General features: G+C 41.3%; 1 protein-coding gene across 1 annotated transcript in view; it reads right to left on the bottom strand.

The window, feature by feature from the left end:
* The window catches only part of CCDC24 (coiled-coil domain containing 24), a 134147-nt gene that overhangs the window by 42857 nt on the left and 65877 nt on the right, over nucleotides 1-25413 (bottom strand). Inside the window, exons 4-5 of the mRNA XM_073644032.1 lie at nucleotides 9441-9581; nucleotides 5993-6079 (exon numbers count right to left, since the gene is read on the bottom strand). Coding sequence (XP_073500133.1) covers nucleotides 5993-6079; nucleotides 9441-9581 — 228 coding nt within the window. The remainder of the gene's footprint in view (nucleotides 1-5992; nucleotides 6080-9440; nucleotides 9582-25413) is intronic.

Here is a 25413-nt window from a genome sequence, read left to right as displayed (position 1 = left end):
GCAAAAAGGCAACAAAACAATACGGTCTATAGAATTACATAGTATAAAAGGATTAACAAAAGATAATTACTAAACCTGATGTGACGGAAATGGCTCAGAGTAATGAGGGGAAGAACTCCAGTGAAACGTGGATAAATCCTACACAGCAATGTGCAATATATATTATATTTTATATATATATATATATATATATATATATATATATATATATATATATATATATATATATATATATATATTTTATATATATATACACACACACACACACACACACCCTCAGTGTACAGTATATACATATATATTATATACACACACAGTTATGCTCAAAAGTTTACATACCCTGGCAGAATTTTTCCTTTCTTGGCCTTGTTTCAAAGAATATGAATGATAATAATAAAAAAAAAATTCTCCACTCTTGGTTATTGGTTGGGTGAAGCCATTTATTGTCAAACATCCAAATGACCCTGATCAAAAGTTCACGTACCCCAGTTCTTAATAAGTTTTGAGGCTTGTATCTGTGCTGTTTGGCGTATTGGAGGGGAGATATTTTGTGGCATTTGCCCAGTAATGCTTTTCTTCTGGCGACTCGACCATGCAGACCATTTTTCTTCAAGTGCCTCCTTATTGTGCATCTTGAAACAGCCACACCGCTAGTTTTCGGAGAGTCCTGAATTTCAGCTTTATGTTATTTGTTGGTTTTTTTTGCATCCCGAACAATTTTCCTGGCTGTTGTGGCCGAAATTTTTGTTGGTCTACCTAACCGTGGTTTGGTTTTTACAGAGCCCCTGATTTTCCATTTGTTAATCACAGTTTGAACGCTGCTGACTGGCATTATCAATTCCTTGGATATCTTTTTGTATCCCTTTCCTGTGTTATACAGTTCAACTACCTTTTCCCGTAGATCTGTTGACAATTATTTTGCTTTCCCCATTACTCACAATCCAGAAACGTCAGTGGCTGGATGAGAGATGCAAGAGTCTGTTTGGATCCCAGAAACTCACTCAGCTTTTATACACACACACTGATTACACGCAAACAGGTCACAGGTGAGGATGTTACCTTTTGTAGCCATTCAGACCCATTTGTGTCACATTCTGTGCATGTTATCAGGCCAAAATCACCAGGGTATGTGAACTTTTGATCAGGGTCATTTGGATGTTTTTGGTTGTCATTAAGATTTAAAAAGAGAAAACACAGTAGTTTGACAATAAATGGCTTCATCCAACCAATAACCATGAATGGAGAAAAAGGTTTTTTCGTTATCATTCATATTCTCTGAAACAAGGCCAAGAAAGGAAAAATTCTGCCGGGGTATGTAAACTTTTGAGCGCAACTGTGTATATTTATATAATTTAAATACAGATCAAAGAAAATGGATTTTAACAGAGTATTGGAAATCTCAAAATGCTGAAACCGTTAGAGCAAATTGGGCTGAAACATTTGGTACTCGAGCCCCAAAGAGACAAACCATTTACCGCATTCATGACAAAGTCAATGCCCCTGGCTCAATCCTTAATGCTCCAAAAACTGCTCGACCCAAAACAGTCTGTACAAATGTTTCAGCAACAAATTGTTTATTATCTTCTGTACAGAGTCCAAAAAAGTCCACCAGAAAAGCGTCTTTGGAATTGGGAATTTCACGAGCTTCTATCATGCGAATCCTGAAAACTATTGGGTGAAAGCTTCTAGTCCACCTCTAATTCATGGTTTATTGGAGGAGGATCCAGACCGGCGGCTGCAATGTAGTGTTTAATAAATCTCCCCCTTCATAACCTCATTACACTTTCTGTCCATCTACTTTTGGACCACCCTGTATATATAGTACAGACAAAAAGTTTGGACACACCTTCTCATTTAAAGATTTTTCTGTCTTTTCATGACTATGAAAATTGTACATTCACACTGAAGGCATCAAAGCTATGAATTACCACATGTGGAATTATATACTTAACAAAAAAGTGTGAAACAACTGAAAATATGTCTTATATTCTAGGGTCTTCACAGTAGCCACCTTCTGCTTTGATGACTGCTTTGCACACTCTTGGCATTCTCTTGATGAGCTTCAAGAGGTAGTCACCGGAAATGGTCTTCACTTCACAGGTGTGCCCTGTCAGGTTTAATAAGTGGGATTTCTTGCCTTATAAATGGGGTTGGGACCATCAGTTGTGTTGTGCAGAAGTCTGGTGGATACACAGCTGATAGTCCTACTGAATAGACTGTTAGAATTTGTATTATGGCAGGAAAAAAGCAGCTAAGTAAAGAAAAACGAGTGGCCATCATTACTTTAAGAAATGAAGGTCAGTCAGTCCGAAAAATTGGGAAAACTTTGAAAGTGTCCCCAAGTGCAGTTGCAAAAACATCAAGCGCTACAAAGAAACTGTCTCACATGAGGATCGCCCCAGGAAAGGAAGACCAAGAGTCACCTCTGCTTCTGAGGATAAGTTTATCCGAGTCACCAGCCTCAGAAATCGCAGGTTAACAGCAGCTCAGATTAGAGACCAGGTCAATGCCACACAGAGTTCTAGCAGCAGACACATCTCTACAACAACTGTTAAGAGGAGACTTTGTGCAGCAGGCCTTCATGGTAAAATAGCTGCTAGGAAACCACTGCTAAGGACAGGCAACAAGCAGAAGAGACTTGTTTGGGCTAAAGAGCACAAGGAATGGACATTAGACCAGTGGAAATCTGTGCTTTGGTCTGAGGAGTCCAAATTTGAGATCTTTGGTTCCAACCACCGTGTCTTTGTGCGACGCAGAAAAGGTGAACGGATGGACTCTACATGCCTGGTTCCCACCGTGAAGCATGGAGGAGGAGGTGTGATGGTGTGGGGGGCTTTGCTGGTGACACTGTTGGGGATTTATTCAAAATTGAAGGCATACTGAACCAGCATGACTACCACAGCATTTTGAGCGGCATGCTATTCCATCCGGTTTGCATTTAGTTGGACCATCATTTATTTTTCAACAGGACAATGACCCCAAACACACCTCCAGGCTGTGTAAGGGCTATCTGACCAAGAAGGAGAGTGATGGGGGGCTACGCCAGATGACCTGGCCTCCACAGTCACCAGACCTGAACCCAATCGAGATGGTTTGGGGTGAGCTGGACCGCAGAGTGAAGGCAAAAGGGCCAACAAGTGCTAAGCATCTCTGGGAACTCCTTCAAGATAGTTGGAAGACCATTTCCGGTGACTACCTCTTGAAGGTCATCAAGAGAATGCCAAGAGTGTGCAAAGCAGTCATCAAAGCAAAAGGTGGCTACTGTGAAGACCCTAGAATATAAGACATATTTTCAGTTGTTTCACACTTTTTTGTTAAGTATATAATTCCACATGTGGTAATTCATAGTTTTGATGCCTTCAGTGTGAATGTACAATTTTCATAGTCAAGAAAATACAGAAAAATCTTTAAATGAGAAGGTGTGTCCAAACTATAGGTCTGTACTGTATACACACACACATATATACCCTCAGTGTACAGTGAATATATATATTGCAGTTTCCGATGCTTGATATCAGATATAAATAATATTATTACCAGTGATGTTCACGGATGAAGACCAGCCGTCTGTATCTACTATAACCACTGTTCGCTGGGGATGATGAGGCAATGCTGAGGATGATGAGGCAATGCTGAGGATGATGAGGCAATGCTGGGGATGATGAGGCAATGCTGAGGATGATGAGGCAATGCTGGGGATGATGAGGCAATGCTGAGGATGATGAGGCAATGCTGGGGATGATGAGGCAATGCCGGGGATGATGAGGCAATGCTGAGGATGATGAGGCAATGCTGAGGATGATGAGGGAATGCTGGGGATGATGAGGCAATGCTGGGGATGATGAGGCAATGCTGGGGATGATGAGGGAATGCTGAGGATGATGAGGGAATGCTGGGGATGATGAGGCAATGCTGGGGATGATGAGGGAATGCTGGGGATGATGAGGCAATGCTGAGGATGATGAGGGAATGCTGGGGATGATGAGGCAATGCTGGGGATGATGAGGGAATGCTGGGGATGATGAGGCAATGCTGAGGATGATGAGGGAATGCTGGGGATGATGAGGCAATGCTGAGGATGATGAGGCAATGCTGAGGATGATGAGGCAATGCTGGGGATGATGAGGCAATGCTGGGGATGATGAGGCAATGCTGGGGATGATGAGGCAATGCCGGGGATGATGAGGCAATGCTGAGGATGATGAGGCAATGCTGGGGATGATGAGGCAATGCTGGGGATGATGAGGCAATGCTGGGGATGATGAGGCAATGCTGAGGATGATGAGGGAATGCTGAGGATGATGAGGCAATGCTGAGGATGATGAGGCAATGCTGAGGATGATGAGGGAATGCTGGGGATGATGAGGCAATGCTGGGGATGATGAGGCAATGCTGGGGATGATGAGGCAATGCTGGGGATGATGAGGGAATGCTGAGGATGATGAGGGAATGCTGGGGATGATGAGGCAATGCTGGGGATGATGAGGGAATGCTGGGGATGATGAGGCAATGCTGAGGATGATGAGGGAATGCTGGGGATGATGAGGCAATGCTGGGGATGATGAGGGAATGCTGGGGATGATGAGGCAATGCTGAGGATGATGAGGGAATGCTGGGGATGATGAGGCAATGCTGAGGATGATGAGGCAATGCTGAGGATGATGAGGCAATGCTGGGGATGATGAGGCAATGCTGGGGATGATGAGGCAATGCTGAGGATGATGAGGCAATGCTGAGGATGATGAGGGAATGCCGGGGATGATGAGGCAATGCTGAGGATGATGAGGCAATGCCGGGGATGATGAGGCAATGCTGGGGATGATGAGGGAATGCTGAGGATGATGAGGCAATGCTGAGGATGATGAGGGAATGCCGGGGATGATGAGGCAATGCTGAGGATGATGAGGGAATGCTGAGGATGATGAGGCAATGCTGAGGATGATGAGGCAATGCTGAGGATGATGAGGGAATGCCGGGGATGATGAGGCAATGCTGAGGATGATGAGGCAATGCCGGGGATGATGAGGCAATGCTGGGGATGATGAGGCAATGCTGAGGATGATGAGGGAATGCTGGGGATGATGAGGCAATGCTGAGGATGATGAGGGAATGCTGGGGATGATGAGGCAATGCTGGGGATGATGAGGCAATGCTGGGGATGATGAGGCAATGCTGGGGATGATGAGGCAATGCCGGGGATGATGAGGCAATGCCGGGGATGATGAGGCAATGCTGGGGATGATGAGGCAATGCTGAGGATGATGAGGCAATGCTGAGGATGATGAGGCAATGCTGAGGATGATGAGGCAATGCTGAGGATGATGAGGCAATGCTGGGGATGATGAGGCAATGCTGGGGATGATGAGGCAATGCTGGGGATGATGAGGCAATGCTGAGGATGATGAGGCAATGCTGGGGATGATGAGGCAATGCTGGGGATGATGAGGCAATGCTGGGGATGATGAGGCAATGCTGGGGATGATGAGGCAATGCTGAGGATGATGAGGCAATGCTGAGGATGATGAGGCAATGCTGAGGATGATGAGGCAATGCTGGGGATGATGAGGCAATGCCGGGGATGATGAGGCAATGCCGGGGATGATGAGGCAATGCCGGGGATGATGAGGCAATGCTGAGGATGATGAGGCAATGCTGGGGATGATGAGGCAATGCTGGGGATGATGAGGCAATGCTGGGGATGATGAGGCAATGCTGGGGATGATGAGGCAATGCTGGGGATGATGAGGCAATGCTGAGGATGATGAGGCAATGCTGGGGATGATGAGGCAATGCTGAGGATGATGAGGCAATGCTGAGGATGATGAGGGAATGCTGGGGATGATGAGGCAATGCTGGGGATGATGAGGGAATGCTGGGGATGATGAGGCAATGCTGAGGATGATGAGGCAATGCTGGGGATGATGAGGGAATGCTGGGGATGATGAGGGAATGCTGGGGATGATGAGGCAATGCTGGGGATGGTAGTACTCACCTAAGGTGAAGGATGATTTCATCAATGTGAGAGATCTGCAGCTTGTCCCGGAGTTCCTCCAGGTCGTCCTGTATGGTGGAGCCGGGTCTGTGATGGTAAAACGCAGGACTGTGAGCATAAGTCCACCATTAGGTTAAAAAAAACTATGTTGCCAATTCCAGCACATTTTATTACCGCAGGCCATAACATAGTCCAAGTACACTTTCAAGTTCTTGAATCGATCCCTTTGGTCAGAAGGGATGGCAACCGAGTTCTCAAATTAAAGGAGAGAGAGGCCTTCTGGATTTACTGTCTACAAACTCTTCAACCCCATGGACTAAATAGAGAATACGAGGTTTCCTATTAATGCCGGCTTTATAGTCCTTTCTTGTGGTATGTCTCCCCTTTTGTCTTTTACGTCAGCTAGCGCTTCATCAGGTATCCTCTCCTTCTTTTCTTCCCTTGTTCTCCTTTCCCCTTTGACCTCTCCCTCCTTCCCCCCTTCCTTTACCCCTATTTTTTTCTTTTCTTCTCCCCTTTTTTCCCCCCATCTTCCCCTCTTTCTTCTCTTCTTTCCCCTCTTTCTCCCTCTTTTTTTCTTAGTCCCTTCACATTGGCTTATTCCCCCTTTTTCCTCCTTTTTCCCCCCTTTCAATTTGTATTCATCTTACCCAGCGCTGTTTTATTCATTTCCCTTCTTTATTATCATCTATTCTCCAATACTACGTTTCCTACACGATAATATATATGACTTCTGCCTCCTGAATGTGTTCATCACTGGCACATTACAGCAGGTTTCCTTTATGAATTATGGCGTGCTAGCGCCCGGAGCAGATCCACGCATGCGCACTTCTGTCTTTTTTCCCGCGCGGGTCACAGCACACTTCTGTCTTTTTTCCCGCGAAGGTCACAGCGCACTTCTGTCTTTTTTCCCGCGCGGGTCACAGCACACTTCTGTCTTTTTTCCCGCGAAGGTCACAGCGCACTTCTGTCTTTTTTCCCGCGCGGGTCACAGCGCACTTCTGTCTTTTTTCCCGCGAAGGTCACAGCGCACTTCTGTCTTTTTTCCCGCGAAGGTCACAGCGCACTTCTGTCTTTTTTCCCGCGCGGGTCACAGCGCACTTCTGTCTTTTTTCCCGCGAAGGTCACAGCGCACTTCTTTTTTCCCACGCGGGTCACAGCGCACTTCTGTCTTTTTTCCCGCGCGGGTCACAGCGCACTTCTGTCTTTTTTCCCGCGAAGGTCACAGCGCACTTCTGTCTTTTTTCCCGCGCGGGTCACAGCGCACTTCTGTCTTTTTTCCCGCGAAGGTCACAGCGCACTTCTGTCTTTTTTCCCGCGAAGGTCACAGCGCACTTCTGTCTTTTTTCCCGCGCGGGTCACAGCGCACTTCTGTCTTTTTTCCCGCGCGGGTCACAGCGCACTTCTGTCTTTTTTCCCGCGAAGGTCACAGCGCACTTCTGTCTTTTTTCCCGCGAAGGTCACAGCGCACTTCTGTCTTTTTTCCCGCGCGGGTCACAGCGCACTTCTGTCTTTTTTCCCGCGAAGGTCACAGCGCACTTCTGTCTTTTTTCCCGCGAAGGTCACAGCGCACTTCTGTCTTTTTTCCCGCGCGGGTCACAGCGCACTTCTGTCTTTTTTCCCGCGCGGGTCACAGCGCACTTCTGTCTTTTTTCCCACGCGGGTCACAGCGCACTTCTGTCTTTTTTCCCACGCGGGTCACAGCGCACTTCTGTCTTTTTTCCCGCGCGCGTCACAGCGCACTTCTGTCTTTTTTCCCGCGCGCGTCACAGCGCACTTCTGTCTTTTTTCCTGCGCGCGTCACAGCGCACTTCTGTCTTTTTTCCTGCGCGCGTCACAGCGCACTTCTGTCTTTTTTCCCGTGCGGGTCACAGCGCACTTCTGTCTTTTTTCTTGCGCGGGTCACAGCGCACTTCTGTCTTTTTTCGTGCGTGGGTCACAGCGCACTTCTGTCTTTTTTCCTGCGTGGGTCACAGCGCACTTCTGTCTTTTTTCCCGCGCAGGTCACAGCGCACTTCTGTCTTTTTTCCCGCGCGGGTCACAGCGCACTTCTGTCTTTTTTCCCGCGCGGGTCACAGCGCACTTCTGTCTTTTTTCCCGCGCGGGTCACAGCGCACTTCTGTCTTTTTTCCCACGCGGGTCACAGCGCACTTCTGTCTTTTTTCCCGCGCGGGTCACAGCGCACTTCTGTCTTTTTTCCCGCGCGGGTCACAGCGCACTTCTGTCTTTTTTCCCGCGCGGGTCACAGCGCACTTCTGTCTTTTTTCCTGCGCGCGTCACAGCGCACTTCTGTCTTTTTCCTGCGCGGGTCACAGCGCACTTCTGTCTTTTTTCCTGCGTGGGTCACAGCGCACTTCTGTCTTTTTTCCCGTGCGGGTCACAGCGCACTTCTGTCTTTTTTCCTGCGCGGGTCACAGCGCACTTGTCTTTTTCCCGCGCGGGTCACAGCGCACTTCTGTCTTTTTCCCGCGCGGGTCACAGCGCACTTCTGTCTTTTTTCCTGCGCGGGTCACAGCGCACTTCTGTCTTTTTTCCCGTGCGGGTCACAGCGCACTTCTGTCTTTTTTCCTGCGCGGGTCACAGACGCCTCTGTCCATAGTCTCGGCATTCTTCGGCTTTTCTGGGCCGACAGCTAATTTTGCGGCTGTGCAGCTATACAGCGGCAGGACGGCTGCACACAGCTGTCCCTTGTGAATTACTCACTCTTCCCCTATATATACCGGGGGGATCTTACCCCTACACACATTCCGCCTTGTGACCGCACGCCAGACCCAGCACACATGTAAGGGAACGTCTACGGCTTCTTGGTACTCCTGCATGTTTCATCTTTTAGTCCTTGATTCACTAACACTATATCTGTAGAACATTCCCGGTTTCGATTCGTTTTACTCTACCGATATCTGGTGGGCCGCCTGACCCATATTCCCCCCTATTATTATGCAGGGAGACCTCTCCTTTCTTTATTATTTTGCATGTGATATGAATGATTTTGTCTTTTGCTCTCGGAATGGATCATTTCATCTTGTATACACTTTCACAAGTTTTCGCAGTATTATTTTCTGCTTATTTTGTATATCATTCTTTGCCTTATTCTATAGATGAGACATTATTTTCTTTTCTGCATGTATATCTTTAATACACATATATAAGTTCTGTTCATACGTTATGTTTTATGCAGATAACCTTACGGCCGAAACGTTGGCTATAATCTGTCTCATATTACTTTGGGCTCAATAAATCTACTTATATCAATTATTGCTAATTTGTGCCAAAGGTTTTTCTATATAAACAGGATTGTGAGGGAAATGGACGCCATACAATGAAGAAAGAGCCTTCCAGACCTGCAGCAGCCACAACACACCAGATCCCTCCTTCCCCGCGATTCCCCATGCTCCCAGGATCCACCATATACTTAGGATCGGTCATGCCCCCGTGTCTCCATACTCACCGCTCGGTCGCGGCTCTGCTCCCTGATGGCGGCCGACTCAGGTCCCTGCCCCCGGAGTTCGCTCTGCTCTGCGGCCGCTCAGCTGCCATCACAAAGGCCACCACCCGGGGGCAGTATCTGCAGAGCGCCTGAAGCTCGTCCCTGCGACAAAGACACCAATGTGACCGTAAGATGGAGAGAAAACCTATAGGTGATATATACGGTATACATAACATTAGGGACAAGAGAGCCCTCCCTATAGCTACAGCCCTGTATATAACTATATATATGTCCTCCCTATAGCTACAGCCCTGTATATAACTATATATATATGCCCTCCCTATAGCTACAGCCCTGTATATAACTATATATATATAACCTCCCTATAGCTACAGCCCTGTATATAACTATATATATGTCCTCCCTATAGCTACAGTCCTGTATATAACTATATATATATGTCCTCCCTATAGCTACAGCCCTGTATATAACTATATATATGTCCTCCCTATAGCTACAGCCCTGTATATAACTATATATACCCTCCCTATAGCTACAGCCCTGTATATAACTATATATATGTCCTCCCTATAGCTACAGCCCTGTATATAACTATATATATATAACCTCCCTATAGCTACAGCCCTGTATATAACTATATATATGTCCTCCCTATAGCTACAGCCCTGTATATAACTATATATATGTCCTCCCTATAGCTACAGCCCTGTATATAACTATATATACACCCCTATAGCTACAGCCCTGTATATAACTATATATATGTCCTCCCTATAGCTACAGCCCTGTATATAACTATATATATATAACCTCCCTATAGCTACAGCCCTGTATATAACTATATATATGTCCTCCCTAAAACTACAGCCCTGTATATAACTATATATATATATGTCCTCCCTATAGCTACAGCCCTGTATATAACTATATATATATATGTCCTCCCTATAGCTACAGCCCTGTATATAACTATATATATGTCCTCCCTATAGCTACAGCCCTGTATATAACTATATATATATAACCTCCCTATAGCTACAGCCCTGTATATAACTATATATATGTCCTCCCTATAGCTACAGCCCTGTATATAACTATATATATGTGCTCCCTATAGCTACAGCCCTGTATATAACTATATATATATAACCTCCCTATAGCTACAGCCCTGTATATAACTATATATATATATGCCCTCCCTATAGCTACAGCCCTGTATATAACTATATATATATGTCCTCCCTATAGCTACAGCCCTGTATATAACTATATATATATAACCTCCCTATAGCTACAGCCCTGTATATAACTATATATATATGTCCTCCCTATAGCTACAGCCCTGTATATAACTATATATACACCCCTATAGCTACAGCCCTGTATATAACTATATATATATAACCTCCCTATAGCTACAGCCCTGTATATAACTATATATATGTCCTCCCTATAGCTACAGCCCTGTATATAACTATATATATATATGTCCTCCCTATAGCTACAGCCCTGTATATAACTATATATATGTCCTCCCTATAGCTACAGCCCTGTATATAACTATATATATATAACCTCCCTATAGCTACAGCCCTGTATATAACTATATATATATATATGTCCTCCCTATAGCTACAGCCCTGTATATAACTATATATATGTCCTCCCTATAGCTACAGCCCTGTATATAACTATATATATGTCCTCCCTATAGCTACAGCCCTGTATATAACTATATATATATAACCTCCCTATAGCTACAGCCCTGTATATAACTATATATATGTCCTCCCTATAGCTACAGCCCTGTATATAACTATATATATATATGTCCTCCCTATAGCTACAGCCCTGTATATAACTATATATATGTCCTCCCTATAGCTACAGCCCTGTATATAACTATATATATATATAACCTCCCTATAGCTACAGCCCTGTATATAACTATATATATGTCCTCCCTATAGCTACAGCCCTGTATATAACTATATATATGTCCTCCCTATAGCTACAGCCCTGTATATAACTATATATATATGTCCTCCCTATAGCTACAGCCCTGTATATAACTATATATATATACCCTCCCTATAGCTACAGCCCTGTATATAACTATATATATGTCCTCCCTATAGCTACAGCCCTGTATATAACTATATATATATATGCCCTCCCTATAGCTACAGCCCTGTATATAACTATATATATGTCCTCCCTATAGCTACAGCCCTGTATATAACTATATATATGCCCTCCCTATAACTACAGCCCTGTATATAACTATATATATGTCCTCCCTATTGCTACAGCCCTGTATATAACTATATATATGCCCTCCCTATAGCTACAGCCCTGTATATAACTATATATATATGTCCTCCCTATAGCTACAGCCCTCTATATAACTATATCTATGTCCTCCCTATAGCTACAGCCCTGTATATAACTATATATATATATGCCCTCCCTATAGCTACAGCCCTGTATATAACTATATATATGTCCTCCCTATAGCTACAGCCCTGTATATAACTATATATATGCCCTCCCTATAACTACAGCCCTGTATATAACTATATATATGCCCTCCCTATAGCTACAGCCCTGTATATAACTATATATATGTCCTCCCTATAACTACAGCCCTGTATATAACTATATATATGTCCTCCCTATAGCTACAGCCCTGTATATAACTATATATATGCCCTCCCTATAGCTACAGCCCTGTATATAACTATATATATATATACCCTCCCTATAGCTACAGCCCTGTATATAACTATATATATGTCCTCCCTATAGCTACAGCCCTGTATATAACTATATGTATGTCCTCCCTATAGCTACAGCCCTGTATATAACTATATATATGTCCTCCCTATAGCTACAGCCCTGTATATAACTATATATATGTCCTCCCTATAGCTACAGTCCTGTATATAACTATATGTATGTCCTCCCTATAGCTACAGCCCTGTATATAACTATATATATGTCCTCCCTATAGCTACAGTCCTGTATATAACTATATATATGTCCTCCCTATAACTACAGCCCTGTATATAACTATATGTATGTCCTCCCTATAGCTACAGCCCTGTATATAACTATATATATGTCCTCCCTATAGCTACAGCCCTGTATATAACTATATATATGTCCTCCCTATAGCTACAGTCCTGTATATAACTATATATATGTCCTCCCTATAGCTACAGCCCTGTATATAACTATATATATATATGTCCTCCCTATAACTACAGCCCTGTATATAACTATATATATGTCCTCCCTATAGCTACAGCCCTGTATATAACTATATATATGTCCTCCCTATAGCTACAGCCCTGTATATAACTATATATATGTCCTCCCTATAGCCACAGCCCTGTATATAACTATATATATGTCCTCCCTATAGCTACAGCCCTGTATATAACTATATATACAGTCATATGAAAAAGTTTGGGCACCCCTATTAATCTTAAGCTTAATGTTTTATAAAAATTGGTGTTTTTGCAACAGCTATTTCAGTTTGATATATGTAATAACTGTTGGACACAGTAATGTTTCTGCCTTGAAATGAGGTTTATTGTGCTAACAGAAAATGTGCAATCTGCATTCAAACAAAATTTGACCGGTGCATAAGTATGGGCACCCTTATCATTTTCTTGTTTTAAATACTCCTGCCTACTTTTTACTGACTTACTAAAGCACTTTTTTTGGTTTTGTAACCTCATTGAGCTTTGAACTTTATAGCCAGGTGTATGCAATCATGAGAAAAGCTACTTAAAGTGGCCACTTGCAAGTTGTTCTCCTGTTTGAATCTCCTCTGAAGAGTGGCATTATGGGCTCCTCAAAACAACTGTCAAATGATCTGAAAACAAAGATTATTCAACATAGTTGTTCAGGGGAAGGATACAAAAAGCTGTCTCAGAGATTTAACCTGTCAGTTTCCACTGTGAGGAACATAGTAAGGAAATGGAAGAACATAGGGACAGTTCTTGTTAAGGCCAGAAGTGTCAGGACAAGAAAAACATCAGAAAGGCAGAGAAGAAGAATGGTGAGATCAGTCAAGGACAATCCTCAGACCACCTCCAGAGAGCTGCAGCATCAACTTGCTGCAGATGGTGTCACTGTGCATCGGTCAACTATACAACGCACTTTGCACAAGGAGAAGCTGTATGGGAGAGTGATGCGAAAGAAGCCGTTTCTGCAAGTACGCACAAACAGAGTCGGCTGAGGTATGCAAAAGCACATTTGAAGAAGCCTATTTCTTTTTGGAAGAAGGTCCTGTGGACTGATGAAACCAAGATTGAGTTGTTTGGTCATACAAAAAGGCGTTATGCATGGTGGCAAAAAAACACAGCATTCCAAGAAAAACACTTGCTACCCACAGTAAAATTTGGTGGAGGTTCCATCATGCTTTGGGGCTGTGTGGTCAATGCCGGCACTGGGAATCTTGTTAAAGTTGAGGGACGCATGGATTCCACTCAGTATCAGCAGATTCTTGGCAATAGTGTTCAAGAATCAGTGATAAAGTTGAAGTTACGCAGGGGATGGATCTTTCAGCAAGACAATGATCCAAAACACCGCTCCAAATCTACTCAGGCATTCATGCAGAGGAACAATTACAATGTTCTGGAATGGCCATCCCAGTCCCCAGACCTGAATATCATTGAACATCTGTGGGATCATTTGAAGAGGGCTGTCCATGCTCGGCGACCATCAAACTTAACTGAACTGGAATTGTTTTGTAAAGAGGAATGGTCAAAAATACCTTCATCCAGGATCCAGGAACTCATTAAAAGCTACAGGAAGCGACTAGAGGCAAAAGGAGGATCTACTAAATATTAATGTCACTTTTCTGGTGAGGTGCCCATACTTATGCAACTGTCAAATTTTGTTTGAATGCAGATTGCACATTTTCTGTTAGTACAATAAACCTCATTTCAAGGCAGAAACATTACTGTGTCCAACAGTTATTACATAGATCAAACTGAAAGAGCTGCTGCAAAAACACCAATTATAAGAAAACATTAAGCTTAAGATTAATAGGGGTGCCCAAACTTTTTCATATGACTGTATGCCCTCCCTATAGCTACAGCCCTGTATATAACTATATATATGTTCTCCCTATAGCTACAGCCCTGTATATAACTATATATATGTCCTCCCTATAGCTACAGCCCTGTATATAACTATATATATGTCCTCCCTATAGCTACAGCCCTGTATATAACTATATATATGTCCTCCCTATAGCTACAGCCCTGTATATAACTATATATATATGTCCTCCCTATAGCTACAGCCCTGTATATAACTATATATATGTCCTCCCTATAGCTACAGCCCTGTATATAACTATATATATGTCCTCCCTATAGCTACAGCCCTGTATATAACTATATATATGTCCTCCCTATAGCTACAGCCCTGTATATAACTATATATATATGTCCTCCCTATAGCTACAGCCCTGTATATAACTATATATATATGTCCTCCCTATAGCTACAGCCCTGTATATAACTATATATATATAACCTCCCTATAGCTACAGCCCTGTATATAACTATATATATATGCCCTCCCTATAGCTACAGCCCTGTATATAACTATATATATGCCCTCCCTATAACTACAGCCCTGTATATAACTATATATATGTCCTCCCTATAGCTACAGCCCTGTATATAACTATATATATGTCCTCCCTATAGCTACAGCCCTGTATATAACTATATATATGCCCTCCCTATAACTACAGCCCTGTATATAACTATATATATGTCCTCCCTATAGCTACAGCCCTGTATATAACTATATATATGCCCTCCCTATAGCTACAGCCCTGTATATAACTATATATATGTCCTCCCTATAACTACAGCCCTGTATATAACTATATATATGTCCTCCCTATAGCTACAGCCCTGTATATAACTATATATATGTCCTCCCTATAGCTACAGCCCTGTATATAACTATATATATGCCCTCCCTATAACTACAGCCCTGTATATAACTATATATATGTCCTCCCTATAGCTACAGCCCTGTATATAACTATATATATGTCCTCCCTATAACTACAGCCCTGTATATAACTATATATATGTCCTCCCTATAGCTACAGCCCTGTATATAACTATATATATGTCCTCCCTATAACTACAGCCCTGTATATAACTATATATATATGTCCTCCCTATAGCTACAGCCCTGTATATAACTATATATATGTCCTCCCTATAGCTACAGCCCTGTATATAACTATATATATGCCCTCCCTATAGCTACAGCCCTGTATATAACTATATATATGCCCTCCCTATAGCTACAGCCCTGTATATAACTATATATATGTCCTCCCTATAACTACAGCCCTGTATATAACTATATATATGTCCTCCCTACAGATACAGCCCTGTATATAACTATATATATGTCCTCCCTATAGCTACAGCCCTGTATATAACTATATATATATGTCCTCCCTATAGCTACAGCCCTGTATATAACTATATATATATGTCCTTCCTATAGCTACAGCCCTGTATATAAGTATATATATGCCCTCCCTATAGCTACAGCCCTGTATATAAATATATATATGTCCTCCCTATAGCTACAGCCCTCTTATAAAACTATATATATGTCCTCCCTATAGCTACAGCCCTGTATATAACTATATATATATGTCCTCCCTATAGCTACAGCCCTGTATATAACTATATATAACCTCCCTATAGCTACAGCCCTGTATATAACTATATATATGTCCTCCCTATAGCTACAGCCCTGTATATAACTATATATATATATGCCCTCCCTATAGCTACAGCCCTGTATATAACTATATATATATGCCCTCCCTATAGCTACAGCCCTGTATATAACTATATATATATGTCCTCCCTATAGCTACAGCCCTGTATATAACTATATATATGTCCTCCCTATAACTACAGCCCTGTATATAACTATATATATGCCCTCCCTATAACTACAGCCCTGTATATAACTATATATATGTCCTCCCTATTGCTACAGCCCTGTATATAACTATATATATGCCCTCCCTATAGCTACAGCCCTGTATATAACTATATATATATGTCCTCCCTATAGCTACAGCCCTCTATATAACTATATCTATGTCCTCCCTATAGCTACAGCCCTGTATATAACTATATATATATATGCCCTCCCTATAGCTACAGCCCTGTATATAACTATATATATGTCCTCCCTATAGCTACAGCCCTGTATATAACTATATATATGCCCTCCCTATAACTACAGCCCTGTATATAACTATATATATGCCCTCCCTATAGCTACAGCCCTGTATATAACTATATATATGTCCTCCCTATAACTACAGCCCTGTATATAACTATATATATGTCCTCCCTATAGCTACAGCCCTGTATATAACTATATATATGCCCTCCCTATAGCTACAGCCCTGTATATAACTATATATATATATACCCTCCCTATAGCTACAGCCCTGTATATAACTATATATATGTCCTCCCTATAGCTACAGCCCTGTATATAACTATATGTATGTCCTCCCTATAGCTACAGCCCTGTATATAACTATATATATGTCCTCCCTATAGCTACAGCCCTGTATATAACTATATATATGTCCTCCCTATAGCTACAGTCCTGTATATAACTATATGTATGTCCTCCCTATAGCTACAGCCCTGTATATAACTATATATATGTCCTCCCTATAGCTACAGTCCTGTATATAACTATATATATGTCCTCCCTATAGCTACAATCCCTGTATATAACTATATGTATGTCCTCCCTATAGCTACAGCCCTGTATATAACTATATATATGTCCTCCCTATAGCTATCTCTCCTGTATATAATAATTATGTCCTCCTTTAAATAGGGGTTATAACTATTGTTGTCCCCTTAACTATATATTATGTCCTCACTATAAGCTTAACTATATATATATATGTCCTCCCTATAACTACAGCCCTGTATATAACTATATATATGTCCTCCCTATAGCTACAGCCCTGTATATAACTATATATATGTCCTCCCTATAGCTACAGCCCTGTATATAACTATATATATGTCCTCCCTATAGCCACAGCCCTGTATATAACTATATATATGTCCTCCCTATAGCTACAGCCCTGTATATAACTATATATACAGTCATATGAAAAAGTTTGGGCACCCCTATTAATCTTAAGCTTAATGTTTTATAAAAATTGGTGTTTTTGCAACAGCTATTTCAGTTTGATATATGTACTAACTGTTGGACACAGTAATGTTTCTGCCTTGAAATGAGGTTTATTGTGCTAACAGAAAATGTGCAATCTGCATTCAAACAAAATTTGACCGGTGCATAAGTATGGGCACCCTTATCATTTTCTTGTTTTAAATACTCCTGCCTACTTTTTACTGACTTACTAAAGCACTTTTTTTGGTTTTGTAACCTCATTGAGCTTTGAACTTTATAGCCAGGTGTATGCAATCATGAGAAAAGCTACTTAAAGTGGCCACTTGCAAGTTGTTCTCCTGTTTGAATCTCCTCTGAAGAGTGGCATTATGGGCTCCTCAAAACAACTGTCAAATGATCTGAAAACAAAGATTATTCAACATAGTTGTTCAGGGGAAGGATACAAAAAGCTGTCTCAGAGATTTAACCTGTCAGTTTCCACTGTGAGGAACATAGTAAGGAAATGGAAGAACATAGGGACAGTTCTTGTTAAGGCCAGAAGTGTCAGGACAAGAAAAACATCAGAAAGGCAGAGAAGAAGAATGGTGAGATCAGTCAAGGACAATCCTCAGACCACCTCCAGAGAGCTGCAGCATCAACTTGCTGCAGATGGTGTCACTGTGCATCGGTCAACTATACAACGCACTTTGCACAAGGAGAAGCTGTATGGGAGAGTGATGCGAAAGAAGCCGTTTCTGCAAGTACGCACAAACAGAGTCGGCTGAGGTATGCAAAAGCACATTTGAAGAAGCCTATTTCTTTTTGGAAGAAGGTCCTGTGGACTGATGAAACCAAGATTGAGTTGTTTGGTCATACAAAAAGGCGTTATGCATGGTGGCAAAAAAACACAGCATTCCAAGAAAAACACTTGCTACCCACAGTAAAATTTGGTGGAGGTTCCATCATGCTTTGGGGCTGTGTGGTCAATGCCGGCACTGGGAATCTTGTTAAAGTTGAGGGACGCATGGATTCCACTCAGTATCAGCAGATTCTTGGCAATAGTGTTCAAGAATCAGTGATAAAGTTGAAGTTACGCAGGGGATGGATCTTTCAGCAAGACAATGATCCAAAACACCGCTCCAAATCTACTCAGGCATTCATGCAGAGGAACAATTACAATGTTCTGGAATGGCCATCCCAGTCCCCAGACCTGAATATCATTGAACATCTGTGGGATCATTTGAAGAGGGCTGTCCATGCTCGGCGACCATCAAACTTAACTGAACTGGAATTGTTTTGTAAAGAGGAATGGTCAAAAATACCTTCATCCAGGATCCAGGAACTCATTAAAAGCTACAGGAAGCGACTAGAGGCAAAAGGAGGATCTACTAAATATTAATGTCACTTTTCTGGTGAGGTGCCCATACTTATGCACCTGTCAAATTTTGTTTGAATGCAGATTGCACATTTTCTGTTAGTACAATAAACCTCATTTCAAGGCAGAAACATTACTGTGTCCAACAGTTATTACATAGATCAAACTGAAAGAGCTGCTGCAAAAACACCAATTATAAGAAAACATTAAGCTTAAGATTAATAGGGGTGCCCAAACTTTTTCATATGACTGTATGCCCTCCCTATAGCTACAGCCCTGTATATAACTATATATATGTTCTCCCTATAGCTACAGCCCTGTATATAACTATATATATGTCCTCCCTATAGCTACAGCCCTGTATATAACTATATATATGTCCTCCCTATAGCTACAGCCCTGTATATAACTATATATATGTCCTCCCTATAGCTACAGCCCTGTATATAACTATATATATATGTCCTCCCTATAGCTACAGCCCTGTATATAACTATATATATGTCCTCCCTATAGCTACAGCCCTGTATATAACTATATATATGTCCTCCCTATAGCTACAGCCCTGTATATAACTATATATATGTCCTCCCTATAGCTACAGCCCTGTATATAACTATATATATATGTCCTCCCTATAGCTACAGCCCTGTATATAACTATATATATATGTCCTCCCTATAGCTACAGCCCTGTATATAACTATATATATATAACCTCCCTATAGCTACAGCCCTGTATATAACTATATATATATGCCCTCCCTATAGCTACAGCCCTGTATATAACTATATATATGCCCTCCCTATAACTACAGCCCTGTATATAACTATATATATGTCCTCCCTATAGCTACAGCCCTGTATATAACTATATATATGTCCTCCCTATAGCTACAGCCCTGTATATAACTATATATATGCCCTCCCTATAACTACAGCCCTGTATATAACTATATATATGTCCTCCCTATAGCTACAGCCCTGTATATAACTATATATATGCCCTCCCTATAGCTACAGCCCTGTATATAACTATATATATGTCCTCCCTATAACTACAGCCCTGTATATAACTATATATATGTCCTCCCTATAGCTACAGCCCTGTATATAACTATATATATGTCCTCCCTATAGCTACAGCCCTGTATATAACTATATATATGCCCTCCCTATAACTACAGCCCTGTATATAACTATATATATGTCCTCCCTATAGCTACAGCCCTGTATATAACTATATATATGTCCTCCCTATAACTACAGCCCTGTATATAACTATATATATGTCCTCCCTATAGCTACAGCCCTGTATATAACTATATATATGTCCTCCCTATAACTACAGCCCTGTATATAACTATATATATATGTCCTCCCTATAGCTACAGCCCTGTATATAACTATATATATGTCCTCCCTATAGCTACAGCCCTGTATATAACTATATATATGCCCTCCCTATAGCTACAGCCCTGTATATAACTATATATATGCCCTCCCTATAGCTACAGCCCTGTATATAACTATATATATGTCCTCCCTATAACTACAGCCCTGTATATAACTATATATATGTCCTCCCTACAGATACAGCCCTGTATATAACTATATATATGTCCTCCCTATAGCTACAGCCCTGTATATAACTATATATATATGTCCTCCCTATAGCTACAGCCCTGTATATAACTATATATATATGTCCTTCCTATAGCTACAGCCCTGTATATAAGTATATATATGCCCTCCCTATAGCTACAGCCCTGTATATAAATATATATATGTCCTCCCTATAGCTACAGCCCTCTTATAAAACTATATATATGTCCTCCCTATAGCTACAGCCCTGTATATAACTATATATATATGTCCTCCCTATAGCTACAGCCCTGTATATAACTATATATAACCTCCCTATAGCTACAGCCCTGTATATAACTATATATATGTCCTCCCTATAGCTACAGCCCTGTATATAACTATATATATATATGCCCTCCCTATAGCTACAGCCCTGTATATAACTATATATATATGCCCTCCCTATAGCTACAGCCCTGTATATAACTATATATATATGTCCTCCCTATAGCTACAGCCCTGTATATAACTATATATATGTCCTCCCTATAACTACAGCCCTGTATATAACTATATATATGTCCTCCCTATAGCTACAGCCCTGTATATAACTATATATATGTCTTCCCTATAGCTACAGCCCTGTATATACAGTCATATGAAAAAGTTTGGGCACCCCTATTAATCTTAAGCTTAATGTTTTATAAAAATTGGTGTTTTTGCAACAGCTATTTCAGTTTGATATATGTAATAACTGTTGGACACAGTAATGTTTCTGCCTTGAAATGAGGTTTATTGTGCTAACAGAAAATGTGCAATCTGCATTCAAACAAAATTTGACCGGTGCATAAGTATGGGCACCCTTATCATTTTCTTGTTTTAAATACTCCTGCCTACTTTTTACTGACTTACTAAAGCACTTTTTTTGGTTTTGTAACCTCATTGAGCTTTGAACTTTATAGCCAGGTGTATGCAATCATGAGAAAAGCTGCTTAAAGTGGCCACTTGCAAGTTGTTCTCCTGTTTGAATCTCCTCTGAAGAGTGGCATCATGGGCTCCTCAAAACAACTGTCAAATGATCTGAAAACAAAGATTATTCAACATAGTTGTTCAGGGGAAGGATACAAAAAGCTGTCTCAGAGATTTAACCTGTCAGTTTCCACTGTGAGGAACATAGTAAGGAAATGGAAGAACATAGGGACAGTTCTTGTTAAGGCCAGAAGTGTCAGGACAAGAAAAACATCAGAAAGGCAGAGAAGAAGAATGGTGAGATCAGTCAAGGACAATCCTCAGACCACCTCCAGAGAGCTGCAGCATCAACTTGCTGCAGATGGTGTCACTGTGCATCGGTCAACTATACAACGCACTTTGCACAAGGAGAAGCTGTATGGGAGAGTGATGCGAAAGAAGCCGTTTCTGCAAGTACGCACAAACAGAGTCGGCTGAGGTATGCAAAAGCACATTTGAAGAAGCCTATTTCTTTTTGGAAGAAGGTCCTGTGGACTGATGAAACCAAGATTGAGTTGTTTGGTCATACAAAAAGGCGTTATGCATGGTGGCAAAAAAACACAGCATTCCAAGAAAAACACTTGCTACCCACAGTAAAATTTGGTGGAGGTTCCATCATGCTTTGGGGCTGTGTGGTCAATGCCGGCACTGGGAATCTTGTTAAAGTTGAGGGACGCATGGATTCCACTCAGTATCAGCAGATTCTTGGCAATAGTGTTCAAGAATCAGTGATAAAGTTGAAGTTACGCAGTGGATGGATCTTTCAGCAAGACAATGATCCAAAACACCGCTCCAAATCTACTCAGGCATTCATGCAGAGGAACAATTACAATGTTCTGGAATGGCCATCCCAGTCCCCAGACCTGAATATCATTGAACATCTGTGGGATCATTTGAAGAGGCTGTCCATGCTCGGCGACCATCAAACTTAACTGAACTGGAATTGTTTTGTAAAGAGGAATGGTCAAAAATACCTTCATCCAGGATCCAGGAACTCATTAAAAGCTACAGGAAGCGACTAGAGGCTGTTATTTTTGCAAAAGGAGGATCTACTAAATATTAATGTCACTTTTCTGGTGAGGTGCCCATACTTATGCACCTGTCAAATTTTGTTTGAATGCAGATTGCACATTTTCTGTTAGTACAATAAACCTCATTTCAAGGCAGAAACATTACTGTATCCAACAGTTATTACATATATCAAACTGAAATAGCTGTTGCAAAAACACCAATTTTTATAAAACATTAAGCTTAAGATTAATAGGGGTGCCCAAACTTTTTCATATGACTGTAACTATATATATACAGTCATATGAAAAAGTTTGGGCACCCCTATTAATCTTAAGCTTAATGTTTTATAAAAATTGGTGTTTTTGCAACAGCTATTTCAGTTTGATCTATGTAATAACTGTTGGACACAGTAATGTTTCTGCCTTGAAATGAGGTTTATTGTACTAACAGAAAATGTGCAATCTGCATTCAAACTAAATTTGACAGGTGCATAAGTATGGGCACCTCACCAGAAAAGTGACATTAATATTTAGTAGATCCTCCTTTTGCCTCTAGTCGCTTCCTGTAGCTTTTAATGAGTTCCTGGATCCTGGATGAAGGTATTTTTGACCATTCCTCTTTACAAAACAATTCCAGTTCAGTTAAGTTTGATGGTCGCCGAGCATGGACAGCCCTCTTCAAATGATCCCACAGATGTTCAATGATATTCAGGTCTGGGGACTGGGATGGCCATTCCAGAACATTGTAATTGTTCCTCTGCATGAATGCCTGAGTAGATTTGGAGCGGTGTTTTGGATCATTGTCTTGCTGAAAGATCCATCCACTGCGTAACTTCATATTTGTCACTGATTCTTGAACACTATTGCCAAGAATCTGCAGATACTGAGTGGAATCCATGCGTCCCTCAACTTTAACAAGATTCCCAATGCCGGCATTGGCCACACAGCCCCAAAGCATGATGGAACCTCCACCAAATTTTACTGTGGGTAGCAAGTATTTTTCTTGGAATGCTGTGTTTTTTTGCCACCATGCATAACGCCTTTTTGTATGACCAAACAACTCAATCTTGGTTTCATCAGTCCACAGGACCTTCTTCCAAAAAGAAATAGGCTTCTTCAAATGTGCTTTTGCATACCTCAGCCGACTCTGTTTGTGCGTACTTGCAGAAACGGCTTCTTTCGCATCACTCTCAAATACAGCTTCTCCTTGTGCAAAGTGCGTTGTATAGTTGACCGATGCACAGTGACACCATCTGCAGCAAGTTGATGCTGCAGCTCTCTGGAGGTGGTCTGAGGATTGTCCTTGACTGATCTCACCATTCTTCTTCTCTGCCTTTCTGATGTTTTTCTTGTCCTGACACTTCTGGCCTTAACAAGAACTGTCCCTGTGTTCTTCCATTTCCTTATTATGTTCCTCACAGTGGAAACTGACAGGTTAAATCTCTGAGACAGCTTTTTGTATGCTTCCCCTGAACAACTATGTTGAATAATCTTTGTTTTCAGATCATTTGACAGTTGTTTTGAGGAGCACATGATGCCACTCTTCAGAGGAGATTCAAACAGGAGAACAACTTGCAAGTGGCCACTTTAAGTAGCTTTTCTCATGATTGCATACACCTGGCTATAAAGTTCAAAGCTCAATGAGGTTACAAAACCAAAAAAAGTGCTTTAGTAAGTCAGTAAAAAGTAGGCAGGAGTATTTAAAACAAGAAAATGATAAGGGTGCCCATACTTATGCACCGGTCAAATTTTGTTTGAATGCAGATTGCACATTTTCTGTTAGCACAATAAACCTCATTTCAAGGCAGAAAGATTACTGTGTCCAACAGTTATTACATATATCAAACTGAAATAGCTGTTGCAAAAACACCAATTTTTATAAAACATTAAGCTTAAGATTAATAGGGGTGCCCAAACTTTTTCATATGACTGTATGTCCTCCCTATAGCTACAGCCCTGTATATAACTATATATATGTCCTCCCTATAGCTACAGCCCTGTATATAACTATATATATGTCCTCCCTATAACTACAGCCCTGTATATAACTATATATATGTCCTCCCTATAGCTACAGCCCTGTATATAACTATATATTTATGTCCTCCCTATAGCTACATTCCCTGTATATAACTATATATATGTCCTCCCTATAGCTACAGCCCTGTATATAACTATATATATGTCCTCCCTATAGCTACAGCCCTGTATATAACTATATATATGTCCTCCCTATAGCTACAGCCCTGTATATTACTATATATATGCCCTCCCTATAGCTACAGCCCTGTATATAACTATATATATATGTCCTCCCTATAGTTACAGCCCTGTATATAACTATATATATGTCCTCCCTATAGCTACAGCCCTGTATATAACTATATATATGTCCTCCCTATAGTTACAGCCATGTATATAACTATATATATGCCCTCCCTATAGCTACAGCCCTGTATATAACTATATATATGCCCTCCCTATAGCTACAGCCCTGTATATAACTATATATATGTCCTCCCTATAGCTACAGCCCTGTATATAACTATATATATGCCCTCCCTATAGCTACAGCCCTGTATATAACTATATATATGTCCTCCCTATAGCTACAGCCCTGTATATAACTATATATATGTCCTCCCTATAGCTACAGCCCTGTATATAACTATATATATGTCCTCCCTATAGCTACAGTCCTGTATATAACTATATATATGTCCTCCCTATAGCTACAGCCCTGTATATAACTATATATATATGTCCTCCCTATAGCT

This window comes from Phyllobates terribilis, unplaced genomic scaffold, assembly GCF_046119375.1.
Source record: "Phyllobates terribilis strain yellow unplaced genomic scaffold, ASM4611937v1 Scaffold_8__6_contigs__length_399053987, whole genome shotgun sequence".
NCBI classification, from domain to species: Eukaryota; Metazoa; Chordata; class Amphibia; order Anura; family Dendrobatidae; genus Phyllobates; species Phyllobates terribilis.
This window is presented reverse-complemented; position numbering and strand designations above follow the sequence as displayed.